General features: G+C 37.6%; 3 protein-coding genes across 3 annotated transcripts; all 3 read right to left on the bottom strand.

Moving 5' to 3' along the window:
* Nucleotides 1-1,782: 1,782 nt before the first annotated feature.
* LOC125244108 (apolipoprotein A-I-like) lies at nucleotides 1,783-3,221 on the bottom strand. The gene is made up of 4 exons (XM_048154080.1): nucleotides 3,124-3,221; nucleotides 2,970-3,025; nucleotides 2,719-2,869; nucleotides 1,783-2,626 (listed from the first exon to the last, which is right to left on the bottom strand). Exons 2-4 carry the CDS (start codon nucleotides 3,007-3,009, stop codon nucleotides 2,050-2,052), a joined length of 768 nt encoding a protein of 255 aa, XP_048010037.1. The 5' UTR covers nucleotides 3,010-3,025; nucleotides 3,124-3,221; the 3' UTR covers nucleotides 1,783-2,049.
* Nucleotides 3,222-8,476: 5,255 nt separating this feature from the next.
* si:dkey-7f3.14 (apolipoprotein A-I-like) lies at nucleotides 8,477-10,120 on the bottom strand. The gene is made up of 4 exons (XM_048153824.1): nucleotides 10,024-10,120; nucleotides 9,878-9,933; nucleotides 9,400-9,550; nucleotides 8,477-9,291 (listed from the first exon to the last, which is right to left on the bottom strand). Exons 2-4 carry the CDS (start codon nucleotides 9,915-9,917, stop codon nucleotides 8,991-8,993), a joined length of 492 nt encoding a protein of 163 aa, XP_048009781.1. The 5' UTR covers nucleotides 9,918-9,933; nucleotides 10,024-10,120; the 3' UTR covers nucleotides 8,477-8,990.
* Nucleotides 10,121-11,027: 907 nt separating this feature from the next.
* On the bottom strand, nucleotides 11,028-12,472 carry LOC125243950 (apolipoprotein A-I-like). The gene is made up of 4 exons (XM_048153823.1): nucleotides 12,369-12,472; nucleotides 12,215-12,270; nucleotides 11,957-12,107; nucleotides 11,028-11,864 (listed from the first exon to the last, which is right to left on the bottom strand). The coding sequence occupies exons 2-4, from the start codon at nucleotides 12,252-12,254 to the stop codon at nucleotides 11,288-11,290; spliced, it is 768 nt and encodes a 255-aa protein (XP_048009780.1). The 5' UTR covers nucleotides 12,255-12,270; nucleotides 12,369-12,472; the 3' UTR covers nucleotides 11,028-11,287.
* Nucleotides 12,473-15,730: the final 3,258 nt, after the last annotated feature.

Genomic DNA, 15,730 nt, shown 5'->3' with positions numbered 1-15,730 from the left:
GTGTCTTGATAATGATGACATGCTTGAATGAACTCTTGGAAATGTCAGGATTAGCTTCTTTATGTATAGGTAAAAAAAAAAAAAAAAGTTTTTTTGTTCTGATGGAAGTGTGTGGGAGACTCTTGGAAGTCTTGGCAGGACAGGTACTTTTGCCTGCAAGGACAGCTCCTGACATGTTGCCGCTGGCATTTTTGTGGGATTTTTATGTGTTGATCTTGCTGTGGGTGTTTATGAATGTTCTGGCAGCACGCATGTGTCTTCATGCATCCATTAAAAAGGTACTGGCAATCAGTCGACAACAAATGCGTTGCCTGACCTGTAAATCTTAATTATTTTTCTTTTTTTTTTTTTTGTAGTGAAATGATAGTGGGCATCCACTAGGTGGCATGTGTGATGCACAAAACTGGCAGCACCTTTGTCCACATAACTCAGTGATTGGATAGAAATTAAGTGTCTGATTAAGCGTCCAGCCCTTATTTTATAAATAGGCTATTATTCCAATGACCTATAGTTCCAGAGGTCCATTATCAAATAGGCCAGGGGTGTCCAATCCTGCTCCTGGAGGGTCACTGTCCTGGAGAGTTTAGCTCCAACCCCAATTAAACACACCTGAACCAGCTAATCGAGGTTTTTAGGCATACAGGAAACTTCCAGGCAGGTGTGTTGTGGTAAGTTGGAGCTAAACTCTGCAGGACAGTGGCCCTCCAGGACAGAGTTTGGACACCCCTGAAATAGGCTTTAAAAAATAATTTATTGTGAAATAATGCTTATTGTTTTTCACTTATTTTGAAAGACTGTATTATTTGACTGTATCATGCATAACTGATTATCTTATGCTATAAAATTATCCAGTCATTTCACTGTTAAGACAAATACCGTCCTATCCTAACTTGACACAACTAATTGAGTACTTTACACTCATGAATTTAAAGGTGCAATGTGTAGATTTTAGGTGGATCTATTGACAGAAATGCAATATAATGCAAAATAATGTTTCTACAGTAGTCCTAAACAGACAAACTCCTCTACAGAGCGTGATTGATTGACTAGATAGGCCTACTCTCTGCTGTCTCAGACGACATTATATTTATATCTTTCTATTCATTAAAAAAAACCCTCCATCTTAGTTTCCAAAAATATTAAGCAGCACAGCTGTTTTTAACATTGATAATAATAAGAAAACAAAGCAATGGCTGCTAATAATTCAGCTTTGCCATGACAGGAATAAATTATGTTAAAATATATTAAAAATGAAAACAGTTATTTTAAATTGTAATACTATCTGGCAATATTTACTGTATTTCTGATCAAATAAATGCATCCTTGGTGAGCATAAGAGGCTTCTTCAAAAAGGTTTAAAATGTTTACTGAGCCAAAAGTTTTGAATGGAATAGCGTATATATCCAAACCTCAACAAAACTTCAGAAGTTTGTTGCTGTCTTCAAAAGGTAATATCTGAAATACTACTGTATTTGACATCATGAAGAGTTTTCTTATTTTGTGTGGAAATTTAAGCAAAAAGTCAAATAAATTTAAAAGTATGCATTTAACATATATGCATGTTTATAATTTATCATTTCCCTAAGCATATGCAGGTATAAAAGCAAGCATCAAAAGATCAGACATACCTCGAAACCAAGTTTATTTCTTAACAGATGATATTTGACATCATTTAGCTTTCCTTATGTATTTATTTGAAAATGATAGAGTGGATATAACTGTGAATTAAAACTTGTCATACATCGTCATTCTGTCACCCTGTAATGAAACATTTGAGACTCATTCGTTAACAAAATATTTATTTCATTTAAATTAAAAGTAATCTTTCAAATATTACATAAAAATCACTGTGTAAATGTAGATGCACGTTTTTCATTGGACCTTTGTGTTTTGTTTCATGGCTGTGAATAAATACTTCCATCAGGTCACTGTAATGTCAGCAGCAGTTGTTAATGTTAACCACAGACAGTGAAGAAACCACTTTCACATTGAACTTTATCTAAGATCTAATTACATTAGCAGCAATTGGCAAAAGTCTGTTGGTAGCATCTAATTTCTCTTGATGAAGGATTCGTACAGGGAGGTGAGCTGGTCCTTCAGGTCCTGTGCGTAGGGGTCCAGCTTTTCCTTCAGGTCTTCAGCGTAGGGTGTGAGACTCTGCTGGACCATCTGGGCTCTCTCTCTAATCTGGGTCTGAAGATCCTCAGCCAGAGGGCTCACGGTCTTCTGGAACTCCTGCAGACGCTGGTCAACCTTCTCCTTGATTTCAGCAGTGTAGGGCTCCAGCTGAGCCTGCAGCTCCTTCACGCTCTGCTCCAGGTTTCCTCTCAGCTCCTCGCTCTTCTGGAGCAGAGTGGCCTTCAGGGTCTCAGAATCCAGGGATTCTGCATATGGAACCATGGCCGTCCTGAGCTCCTCCACTCTCTGCTGGATCTGGCTCTTGAGGTTGTCAGCATAGGGCTCCAGCTGGTCTCTCACAGTGATCAGGTCCTGGCCCAAACGCTCCCTCAACACTTCAGCTTCCTTGGTGATTTTGGTCATCAGCTCTTCAGCCAGAGGATCCATCTGTTTCTTGAGGGTGACGGCATATTCGCTGGCCATGTCGGCACTCTGGGTCAGTCTAGCACTGTTAAATGGAGAAGGATGTTTGAGGTTCATATCAGGGCATAAGAACTAGTCTAAATAACAATGTCCTGCAGATAAATATTCTTGACTTACTTGACTTCCTGTCCCAGTTGGGAAGACCTGATCATCTTGACGGTTTCCTCTGCGGTTTGTGTTGCCTTGGAAACATAGCTCCAGAATGCATCAGTCAGCTGCTCCAGCTGTGGCTTGGGCTCATCAGCGTAGAATAGGTTGGCCTGGCAACCTGTTGATAGAGAATTTCAGTTTAATCAAATGGTTTTGTTAATAGACAGTATAAATTTATCAAGCCTTAAAACATTTTCATATTGTAATATGTTCCTCACCCGTAAATACAGCAAGTGCAAGCACCACAAGAACCTTCATGGTGTTCAGTTTTAGTCTAGAAGTAAAAAACACTTTCAATGAATGTCTCTGTCTTTTACATAAATGTAAAAAGTGCTGTATTTTGAATTTACTAAAAAGTTTGAAAGTTCTTACCTTTGTCAGAGTGTTTTAATTGACGCTGTCCTGTCTGAAGAACCAGTGTGAAGGTGGCTGGTTCACATCTGAATTTATATAGCATGGGGAAATGATTGCTGTAGTGGAAACCCAAAGTCCAGTGGGTAGTGTCTTGCTGTCACTATATCATTATGCCCTGACTGTACTTATTATCACCAAAGATTCCTGAATTCACTATAGACTATCATAACTCTTGGACAATAAACTGTACTAAATGCCAATATTGTTTTAGATGAACACATAAGACTATTCAGTAAAATCTCTAAGTAAAAGAGTTTTCTTAATAAAGGAATGATAGTATTTCTGGAAGTGTTTCTGTAGACTCATAATTGATTTTGTTTTTTAACATGGACAATCTCATTGTAAAATAATTCATTTTAATATAAAGATATTGTGAATACTGCCATTTACTTAATCTATAAAACCAGACAGAAGCTGATTTTGAACCTTTGAACTAATAACAGTAACAAATGATACCAGACTTTGTTCGCTTCCTGATAAGATTTGACACATCACTCAAATAGATATGTTTTTTGATCCTGGATGAATTGTTGAGCTCTGTTCTAAGAAGAAGGATATATTTCCTACTCTTATGTCTTAAAAGTCTTTTCAGTTCATTGTATTTTTATTAACCTGTCCAGAGCTGTAAACTGACTTAAATTGATTCTTAGGAGGAGTTATTATCAGAGTCAGGGAGCATACACGTAATAATCTGTCCATGTTACACATGCCTGCTAAAGAGATAAGGGTGGTTGTTTGACTTAGAATCATGCTACTGCTGCTGAAGGATGTCTGACTTTCCTAACATTTAAAAAATGCAGAATACATGGGAGTATTGTTTACATTTTTTTTTTTTTTTTAGGTAAAAGAGAGCACAAACAAAATGACACACAGAAGGTGAAGTTAACATTTGTCAATGCTATTTGAGTAACTTAAAGATTATCCCTGAAAGTTGACTCTGATGACTTTCAGGGATCTGTTAGGTTTGTCTAAGGTTAATTTCTCCTTAAATGATAAGCCTATTGATTATGCATGCATAATTTACCCTTGAAAATTTGAAGAGACCTTAACTTGCCATTATTCATTTGTTTTTACCACTGGTTTGCTGAGATGAGCAAATCAACATTTCATCATTTAAAGAGTTTGTAAGGCTTGATTTTCCTGCTAAACAAAAACTGAGATCAAGCATCCTGCAATAAAGCAATAAAGCTTATCTGGAGAGAAGATCTTAAAAGAATAGCATAGGACAATGCCTTGCCCCCACACATCTACAGTATGCAACCCCCCCCCCCCCTCTCCCCCCAGCCCACACACACACACACACACACACACACACACACACACACAAACTCTCCTTCCCCCTGCCTCAAGTCACTGAAAGTTTATATTCTATGTATAATGTAACTTGTATATATATTGTTTTTCCCTTTCATGTTTGGTATCATTTTAAATGTCTCAGTGCGATTGGTAAAATGGTCTCAATTTCACAGCAGTCACTGGTATTATGAAGAAGACTGAAAACAAAGGAAAATTCTGTCCTATCTTTGGGTGGGGCATTTTGTGAAAAACCACTTCTCTCCCCCCAAAACAGGTGTTGGTGTAGTAAATATTTATAACTCTTTTGTTTGGTCTGTATATAAGGTAAATTGCAAAGCAGTCAGGGGGGGATCATCTGTAGCCAGAGGCCCCCACAGAGATGGGTGAATGTCTGAAGACTACTCAGAATAATCAAAAATCTAAATTAAGGCATAACTAATGGTTAATTTCTAATTGGAAACACAACCTAAGAATAAGAATCATTTGAAATTGGAGTCAGATTAAACAAGTGAAATTAAGTGAACTTAATAGAGATGCTGAAAAGGCATACACGCGTTAACCTTCGCCCGGGCGCGTCGGATTCCGTTTTTGGGCCAATGCAGGGTTCCTTACAAGTTCCTGTTTTTATGGATGTTCAAACAGCCCACAAAGTGAAATACTACCAGAGATAGTTTAAACGCTAAATATGGCAGCTGTACTCCCACCTTCTGATACACAAAGTACACCTGTTTGTTTGCTCTAGGTGCATTTACATGTCATAATTACCATAATTATGAAATGACAACCTGTGACGTTCTACTCAGAGCTGTTCATGCCCTCTGTCTCAGAATTATGCATTTCTATGGCAACACTATCAATGCCAAAATAAATTTGCAGGTGGTACAGTGATCACGAGGTACAATTTTGAGCGTTCTACTGGTGCATTCAAGTGCATTCATGAAAATTATGTCATTACTGACTCACCCTCATGTCGTTCCTAACCCGTAAGACCTCTGTTCATCTTCGGAACACAGTTTAAGATATTTTAGATTTAGTCCGAGAGCTTTCTGTCCCTCCATTGAAAGTGTAGGTACGGTGCACTGTCCATGTCCAGAAAGGTAATAAAAACATCATCAAAGTAGTCCATGTGACATCACATCAGTGGGTTAGTTAGAATTTTTTGAAGCGTCGAAAATACTTTTTGGTCCAAAAATAACAAAAACTACGACTTTATTCAGCATTGTATTCTCTTCCGGGTCTGCTGTCAATCCGCATTCACGACTCCACAGTGACGCTGCTGACGTGTTATCTGGTGCACCCGAGCTTCATTTACAGTCTGAGGGAGACGCACGCTGTAAACAAAACAACCTTCGCAAACATGTCTAAAAGTTGTGAATTAGTTGTAACATTAAAACAGGAGATCATGACTTACTCTGTGCTCAAAGTGGAGCTCCAAGCATTATAAATTCCAGGATATGCTTTTTTTTCATTGGTTGTTGCGTTAAATCTTACCCTGATACAATGGTGCTATTTTCTGATTGGCTATTGTGTAGCCTCTTTCTTTTTTTGATTGGCTGATAAGTGGCAGGCTCGACTAAGAACTCCAGGGGAGACGCGCTTGATTCCTGCCCGGTTCCATAGAGAAAGCGGCGCGGCCAGATACATTTTAGGCGCTGTGGCATATTAAATATATGATAAATAGTTTTTCTGCGTGAGAAATACAATGTGTGGCGGGAGTGCGTGACAAAAGACCGAAATGAGTGACTGTCACGCTCAATGCGTGACACTTGAGAGCCCAGTAATGCCGTAGCTGGAACATGTTGAACATTCAGCAGATGAGATGACATTACGCCAGCAGCGTCACTGCAGGGTCGTGAATGCGGATTGACAACAGACCCGGAAGAGAAGACAATGCTGAATAAAGTCGTAGTTTTTGTTATTTTTGGACCAAAATGTATTTTCGATGTTTCAAAAAATTCTAACTGACCCTCTGATGTCACATGGACTACTTTGATGATGTTTTTATTACCTTTCTGGACATGGACAGTATACCGTACATACATTTTCAATGGAGGGACAGAAAGCTCTCGGAATAAATCTAAAATATCTTAAACTGTGTTCCGAAGATGAACGGAGGTCTTACGGGTTTGGAACGACATGACATCATTAATGACATAATTTTCATTTTTGGGTGAACTATCCCTTTAAGTCACTTTCATCGGATCAAGATGGTGGCTTCTCTTAAGTACGCAAAATTCACAAAATTCAGGTTTTTAAACTCTACTTCTAGAAAACGAAGAACAAAGAATGTGGATCAGGTATTTTTTGCTTTTTTTTATTTTTAATTATTTCATGAAGCCACTGTAAACTTTATTTATTATTATAATGTTATATTACAATGCAATTCTATTTTGTGCAGATAATTAGCTTATTTTGTTGTAAATAAAAAGACAATGTCACAGCCCCCAACTTGTAAACTCAGAGATTGAAGGTGCCTTCACGCGGCCTTGTAATTCCTGTAGTTACGAGATTCTAGCTTGTAAAAAGCGTTCACGTCCTCGTATAGCTCGTAATTACAGCTTGTAAGCTGGGAGTTTTCTGAAAACTCCCACATGTACCACGTGGCTGCTGTACCACCTGACCGCCGTAGATTCATTTAGGCATTGATAGTGGTGCCATGGAAACGCACAATTCCCAGTCCAAGGACCAAAAAGGACGTGAACAGGTCCGAATATAACGTCACGTGTTGTCATCTCAAGATTCCAGTAAATACGAGTTAGCGTGAATGCAGCATACGCTGCCTTCACGTGCTCTTAGAATTATTATAAATACGAGTTTCCTAGGTAAAAATTGCACATGAACGCCCTCCTATTTATATAACTTGAATGCGATGAGCTCGTAATCATGACTTAAGAAGTGGGAATTATCAAATTTCCGATAGCAAGTGAAGGCAGCATAAAAATCGTGCCAAGCATAATTTTTCACGTGGTGTTTATTTTGGCCAATAGAGGACGCTGCTTGCCAAGGAATTTTTAAATCATTTTATTATTTAGCTTCCCAATGAACTGTCCGCACTAGTTTCGCCATTGAAAATTGGATCGAAGGGAACAAACGCAACTTGTATTATCATCGTGTCATCATTATCAACTTCAAAGTAAGGAATAAACTTCCTATGCACGTCACCTGTAAATGTATTCCATACTGCGAATGGCTGCTTTACGTTGCTTTCATCCAGCGAGTTCACCCAGGACGCGTTCTTGCACTCCCTTACTTTTTAATCTGCACGGAACGGGATGTCTTATTTACAGTGTCTTGTTCCATGTGTCAAGTTGAAAATATTTCAAAACGTGCCATGGTGCCCTTGTGTGCTCTTCCCTTGCACTCCTCTAGCTTGAACTAAAAATGCGTTTTGGATGTTCAAAGAGCCCACAAAGTGAAATAATAAGTGCAAAAATGCATTTAAATGTTCTTAAATAAAAAATTTAATTTATGTAGGCCTATTTAAAAAACAAAACAAAAAACAAACCAAACAAAAAACTAGTGTGTAAATATAAATTGTTATGAATATAAATTATGAATATTTTTTGTTCTTAAAAGAGGTAAGTCACTCAAAAATTAAAATTCTGTCATCATTTACTCAAGTAATTCCAAACCTGTATGAATTTATTTGTTCTGCTGAACTCCTAGGAAGATATTTGGAAGAATGCCAGTAACCAAACAGATCTCGCCCCCCATTTACTTCCATAGTAGGGAAAATAAGTACCATGGTTGTCAATGGTGGGTGGGCCCTGTTTGGTTACTGACATTCTTCCAAATATGTTCCTTTGTGTTCATCAAAACAAAGAAATTCATACAGGTTTGGGACTACCTTAGGGTGAGTAAATAATGACAGAATTTTCATTTTTGGGTGAACTATCCCTTTATGGGCTGCTGTTGTTTAAGTGCCTGTGATCATGTTTATCAGTGGTGTCTAATGTTCTTTGTCATGTTCTTTTATATTTTCATTTCAGACATCTTGACCTTGAAGAATCATGTATATTTTTCTAGAGAATTTATTGTGCTTTCCATTTTGAATATATATAGGCCTATAGCACATCTGATACAGTTTAACATTAAAACATTATTGGTGTCTCGTGGTCACATAACGAAAATGAAAAGCTCTTTCAAGAAATCTCTCTGTCATTACTTTCTAAAACAGATACATTTTGTACATTCTACAAGTGGAGATGAAAAGAATAATCAATGCAATGGTGAATGTACATGATTCAGAAATAGACATACTATATTAAAACGTTCATATGTTTTCTGCATATGTATTTGCCTTCTAGCTTTCATTAACAGACCATCATTACATATTTTTGGAGGGAATCTACATTTTGGACTGTTTGAGTGCTTAGTGCTGGATAAAATAAGCATGAACACTTATATATTTGATTTTGGAATCAAAATGTTAATTCATAGAAAAAAATGGCAACAATAAAACAAATCAAATCATCCAAATTTCTCAGGTGCTCTTTGATCTTCAGGAGTGTAAAGATCCATCTTTTCTCTCAGGTAGAGGGGTCCTGCTTAGCCTGCAGCTCCTTTATGCTCTGCTCCAGGCTCTCTCTTAGCTCCTCACTCTTTTGGAGCAGTGTGGCCTTCAGGTCCTCAAAATTCAGGTCTCTTATGTAATCCGCTCCCCGTTGAAATGGACTGGTGACATATTCAAGGTAGGGCTTTAGTGCACACCTCACAGTGCTCACTTCCACTTCTATGCGCTCCTTCAGCATGTCAGCACCATTAGTGATTTTGGTCATCAGATCTTTAGCCAAAGGATCCATTTGTTCCTTCAGGTTGGTGGTGTACTGGCTGGATATTGACATTTTTTGTTAGTCTATCATTGTCATTTATTTTCATTAGAAATGCTGAAGGAAGTTATTAGTAGCAACAGTTTCCTGCAGGTACATAATAACTTACTTGATATCCTGTCCCAGCTGGGAAGTCCTAATCTTCTTGACAGTTTCATCAGTGGTGCGTGTGGCCTGGTCAACATAGCTCTTGAATGCATCAGTCAGCTTTTCCAGCTGTGTCTTGGGCTCATCAGCATAGAATAGGTTGGCTTGGCAACCTGATGAGAGTGCAGGGAGCATTTCATATCAATAATGTATATGTTCAAGATATATAATGTTTCATAATTATGACTTATACAAACATTTCTGTCATCTTTATAGGGATAGCTCACCCAAAAATAAAAATTCTGTAATTCTTAATTGTAATTCTGAAATTTCTTGATTTATTCAGAATTGTTATTTTTTGGTGAACAATCCCTTTTATGCACATATTTTCTGCCTTCCACAAAGAAATGTCATATGAATAGGGTGCGTATAATATATTTAAAGACAGTACAGATATTTCTGTTCATATTTGTGAAATTTGTTTTTGTAATATGACTAACCTGTACACAACAGCAATGCAGTGACCAGGAAAACCTGCATCGTTTTCAGTTTTGGCCTGTAAGGAAATGACAGATATGAGTTACTTACATTATTTACTTGTTAAGTAAAATAAAAGTAAATATAATTATTAACCTTTATTAATTACCTGTGTCAGTGTGTTTATATTCACGCTGTTCAATCCAAAGTGGTATTGTGGAGGTAGTGGTTGCATATCTCCATTTATATACCAGAAAGTAGTGATTGTCACAATAAAAATCCAAAGTCCAGTGGGTATTGCCTGACTGTCATGATTACTCCATATCAAAATTTCCTGGAACGTTTTGTCACATCAGATCCTCACGTTCAAAGCAAACCATAAAGGCTGCCAGACTGTGTAGCTAAAGCAATGAACACTTAAGAACAAGGCCTTTGATGTCACATCACAACAACTGGTATTTTGGCAGAATTTGTTCCTGTTTACATGTTTAAAGGGCCAATTTACTGTTTAGATTGGAGAAGGACTATGATTGTGAACACTCATGGAGTACTATATTTAAAGTTCTTGTGTTTAATTTAGGGCTGTTGACAAGAATTGTCATGATCACCAGTTGGAGTGCCCTAGTTAGCCACTAGAGGGCTCTCCAACATGGACTATTGTCTCACCTCACTTGGACTTCAATTCCCATAACCCACTTCCCGGACTCATTATCCGGTCATTGCACTCAGCTGTTTTGTGTTTTATCATTAGTGTCTGTCTATTTATACCCTGTTTGTTTCTGCTTTTGTTATTGAGGTTTCTTTTACGGTCACTGGTCTCGGTTTGTGTTTTCTTGTTTTTGTATGGACTGTTCTGTGGAGTTTGACCCTTGCCTGTCTGGATTATGACTTTGGATTACCCCATTAAAGCTGCATTTGGATCTTACCTTCTTGTCTCTGTGCATTCTGTGACAAGAATGCCCATGCAATAATGTCCTTTGTTTTTGCAGCCTTTTTTTTTTTTCTTGTCAAAGATTTGCTATTTGATTTGCCAATATGGATGTCTCACATACACATTTCTACAAAAGCACCATTCTGTAAATATATATTTTTTATTTTGTTTATTTGTTATTGATATATAACTAAATTAAAATGTGACATTTGTAAACTTGCAAGAAACAGGAACAAAACACATTTTTCTCAGAGATAATGTATTTATTCTAAATAAATAACCACTGTTACACAGAAAAAATAGAGAATTTGCAAATGTAAAGGACATTGGATATTGCATACTGGAATTTATGAGACTTTATCAAACCTTTTTTTTTTTTTTTTTGCTCTAGTATAGAGCATGGTAGGATAAATGGAGGAAAACATGGATCAAATATGTAACATTTTGAAGATCATGAGTAATTATGTAGTTCTGTTAGTGAAAGAAGAAGTCTTTGAAGCATCTAATTTCTCTTGATGAAGGATTCGTACAGGGAGGTGAGCTGGTTCTTCAGGTCCTGTGCGTAGGGGTCCAGCTTTTCCTTCAGGTCTTCGCCATAAGGTGTGAGACTCTGCTGGACCATCTGGGCTCTCTCTCTAATCTGGGTCTGAAGATCCTCAGCCAGAGGGCTCACGGTCTTCTGGAACTCCTGCAGATGCTGGTCAACCTTCTCCTTGATTTCAGCACTGTAGGGCTCCAGCTGAGCCTGCAGCTCCTTCACGCTCTGCTCCAGGTTTCCTCTCAGTTCCTCACTCTTCTGGAGCAGAGTGGCCTTCAGGGTCTCAGAATCCAGGGATTCTGCATATGGAGCCATGGCCGTCCTGAGCTCCTCCACTCTCTGCTGGATCTGGCTCTTGAGGTTGTCAGCATAGGGCTCCAGCTGGTCTCTCACAGTGATCAGGTCCTGGCCCAAACGCTCCCTCAACACTTCAGCTTCCTTGGTGATTTTGGTCATCAGCTCTTCAGCCAGAGGATCCATCTGTTTCTTGAGAGTGACGGCATATTCGCTGGCCATGTCGGCACTCTGGGTCAGTCTAGCACTGTTAAATGGGGAAGGATATTTGAGGTTCATATCAGGGCATAAGAAATAATCTAAATAACAGTGTCCTGTGGGTAAATATTCTTGACTTACTTGACTTCCTGTCCCAGTTGGGAAGACCTGATCATCTTGACGGTTTCCTCTGCGGTTTGTGTTGCCTTGGAAACATAGCTCCAGAATGCATCAGTCAGCTGCTCCAGCTGTGGCTTGGGCTCATCAGCGTAGAATAGGTTGGCCTGGCAACCTGTTGATTGAGCATTTCAGTTTAATCAAATGGTTTTGTTAATAGATTCTGTAAATTTATCAAGCCTTAAAATATTTTCATATTGTAATTTTCTCTGAATTCCTCACCTGTAAATACAGCAAGTGCAAGCACCACAAGAACCTTCATGGTGTTCAGTTTTAGTCTAGAAGTAAAAAAAACTTTCAATGAATGTCTCTATCTTTTACATAAATGTAAAAAGTGTTGTATTTTGAATTTACTAAAAAGTGAGAAAGCTCTTACCTTTGTCAGTGTGTTTTAATTGACGCTGTCCTGTCTGAAGAACCAGTGTGAAGGTGGCTGGTTCACATCTGTATTTATATAGCATGGGGAAATGATTGCTGTAGTGGAAACCCAAAGTCCAGTGGGTAGTGCCTTGCTGTCACTACTCCACATCAACACCCTGACTGTACCTTCAACCACCACAGACTTTCAGATTCAGTGCAGATAATGATAACAGTGGAACTTTGTCTTTAAAAGCAGTAGTGACTATTTTAGGTTTTAATTAGGTCAAAATCAAAATACATAAAATATTTTAGGTCTTAGCACTTAACATTACACAAATGTCATTAAAGGGAATTAAAATAGAATCCCCAACTGCCTAAAATTTGCATGGTTTGGCATGATCCGAGCTAAGCGATCGTTAGATTTAATCATCATTGGAAGCATGATTTATTGTAGGCCTAATGCTTTTTTCCTCAGTCGGTCAGAACAAAAGTGGCAGAAATGTTACTTACTTGTTCAGTTGATATTTTCCAGTGAAAATTCTTATATTGGTCATATTTTCAAGACATAGAATCTGTGATTCTGAAATACAGTATCCACATGCGGTGACTGACAGCAAACGTTAGATTCATCCGCGCTGTGCCGATGCACAACGCACGTACAGATAACTGTTCTGCATACGACTGCAATTGCAGGTTTCAAACAGAGATGGTGACCATTTTTTTTGGATCATCACTGACTGAAGCACAGGCGCTACTCTCCAGCACAATGGTAACCTCACAAAACTCAGCTCACAGAAACAGAACATTAAACACTAACAGTTCTTAAAGAGGTGTTGATGTTTTATCAAAATTAATAAATGTCACCATTACAGAGGTAAGCGCTTGCTTTAGTTGGGCTCCTGACCCTTGACATTTTGACTTTATTTTTTCTCTAATTGTTGTAATTGTTTCTAAAGCATTTGTTACTACAAAAAAAAAAAAAAAGATTGTGAGAAAATAAAAATCTGATCAAATTGATATGGTTGCTTATTGTTGATGATTTTATTGTCATACAGTGGTCTTATTCACTGGTCTCTGAATATTGTATTTTCTTTCATATAGTCATATGATAATGCATAAAATCATGTCCTGCTTTGATGTTTTGAAAGTTTTTATCATTATGCAGATGTCATTCAAACAAGATCATGTAGACTCACACAGACATTTTGATGTCACCTGTTGGAGTTTGGGTTCCTTGCCGCTGTCGCCTTTGGCTTGCTTAGTTGGGGACACTTGACATTTGATATTCAACAGTGCTTTGATCTGTACGTTCAGAGACGGCCACGATGTGGAGCTCTTTTAAGGTTTGGGGGACGTTATTTGGTGGACCTTCACAGAACATTCAAGATGTTCTCTGAACGTTTAGGGAACCATATTTTATTTGGAAATGTTTTCAGAACGTCCCTGCTGCCCTTGTCAAAAAAGTGAATTGAAAATTTGTTGATTAACAAAAGTGGCTGTTCAAGCAAAAACAATTTTTTTTAAATGTTCTACAAAAAAGATCTTTACTGGTAATTCCTGGATTAACATTATAAGACCTTTCTTTAAAATGCAAATATTGCAGTAAATCATTAGCTCACAACAGCACATGCATGAGTTAATGTAACTGCTGCATGATTGCATCAGCAACTACACAGTTACTGACTGAAGCACAGGCGCTACTCTCCAGCACAATGGTAACCTCACAAAACTCTGATAACAGAAACAGAACATTAAACACTAACAGTTCTCTCTAGATCTCAGCATCTTCACTTATTACAAACCACTCTGACTTTGTTTCTTTCATACAAATCTTCTTAATGAGGAGTTGATGTTTTATCAAAATTTATAAATGTCACTGTTACGGAGGTAAGCGCTTGCTTTAGTTGGCCTCCTGACCCTTGACCTTTTGATTTTATTTTTTCTCCAATTGATGTAACAGTGTGTTTCTAAAGCATTTATTACAAAAAAAAAGTTGATCAAATGGATTTGGTTGGACATTGTGGATGATTTTATCTTCATGCAGTGATCTTATTCACTGATCTCTGAATAATGTGTTTTCTTTAATATGTTTGTAGTTTTATGATAATGCATAAAACACTGTCCTGCTTTGATAATTTGAAAGCTTTTATCATTTTTCAGACAGCGTCATGTAGATTCACATATACATCAAGATTCAGCGTATGATCCTCAACAATGGTGACAATTTTCAGATAAACATTAACTCTGAGCATCACAACAAGCTACTGAAGTCACAAAAAAAGATTTGTGTTTATTGTCACCATTTTTGAGATTCATACACTGATTCATGATGTCTGTGTGAGTCTAAAAGACACTGATCAAACTGTCTGTATAATGAATTTAAAAAAAAAAAAAAAAACTTGTACAAAAAACCCCCAGTTAATTAATGCTAGACATATAATACACTCATAGTTTGGTCTCTGGAAAAGATCAGTGAATCAGGACACTCCATGATGATTGAATCACCAACATTAAACAACCCAATTCATCTGATCAGAATTTCTCATATGTTTTTTGCTTTAACTAACATGTCATGATAAGCAGCCAGAGAAAATGTAATGTTAAAATATCAAGAATAAAGAGCCCATCTATAGCAAACGCTCACCTCAATAACTGTGACTTCAAACTTTATTATTCTCTATAAAACACCCACGTAGAAGGCAACATTCTCGTGACCTTGCGCAACTTTGCCTAAAAGTTCTATAAAAATGATGAAAATTCTGAAATTTTACAGAACATTTGGGACATAAAACGTCCTCTTTTGGTAATGAAAGTGCTGCAGTTCAAGGTTCCTTATATGATTTTAGGGGGACATTCCAATTTGGTTAATTTTATGGTCACATAAAAACGTTACAAAGAGGATACTTGGGACATTAACTGAACGTTGCCACATGGTCCTCTGTTGGTCATTTAATAACGTTCCCGGTGAGTTTAGGGGGACGTTCTATTTTGGATGTTTTATGGCCGCGCGAGAACGTTACAAAGAGGACATTTGGGAAGTTAACAGAACGTCCTATAGTAATAGTGCCCTAAACATTCTCAGAATGTCCTGAATGTTCCCTGAAGGTCCACCAAATAACGTCCCCCAATTAACATTCTGTTTATGTCCCAAATGTCCTCTTTGTAACATTCTTTTTTGACCATAAAATAACCTAAATGGAACATCCCCCTAAAGTCATATAAGGAACCTTGAACTGCAGCACTTTCATTACCAAAAGAGGATGTTTTAGGAACGTCCCAAATGTGAAAAAAATGTGAATAGCATAAATGTGATATTTAGAATGACAGCTCAGCTATGCTGATCTATGCAACTGGACATAATATTCAGAAACGCGTCAA

This window comes from Megalobrama amblycephala, linkage group LG13, assembly GCF_018812025.1.
Source record: "Megalobrama amblycephala isolate DHTTF-2021 linkage group LG13, ASM1881202v1, whole genome shotgun sequence".
NCBI classification, from domain to species: Eukaryota; Metazoa; Chordata; class Actinopteri; order Cypriniformes; family Xenocyprididae; genus Megalobrama; species Megalobrama amblycephala.
This window is presented reverse-complemented; position numbering and strand designations above follow the sequence as displayed.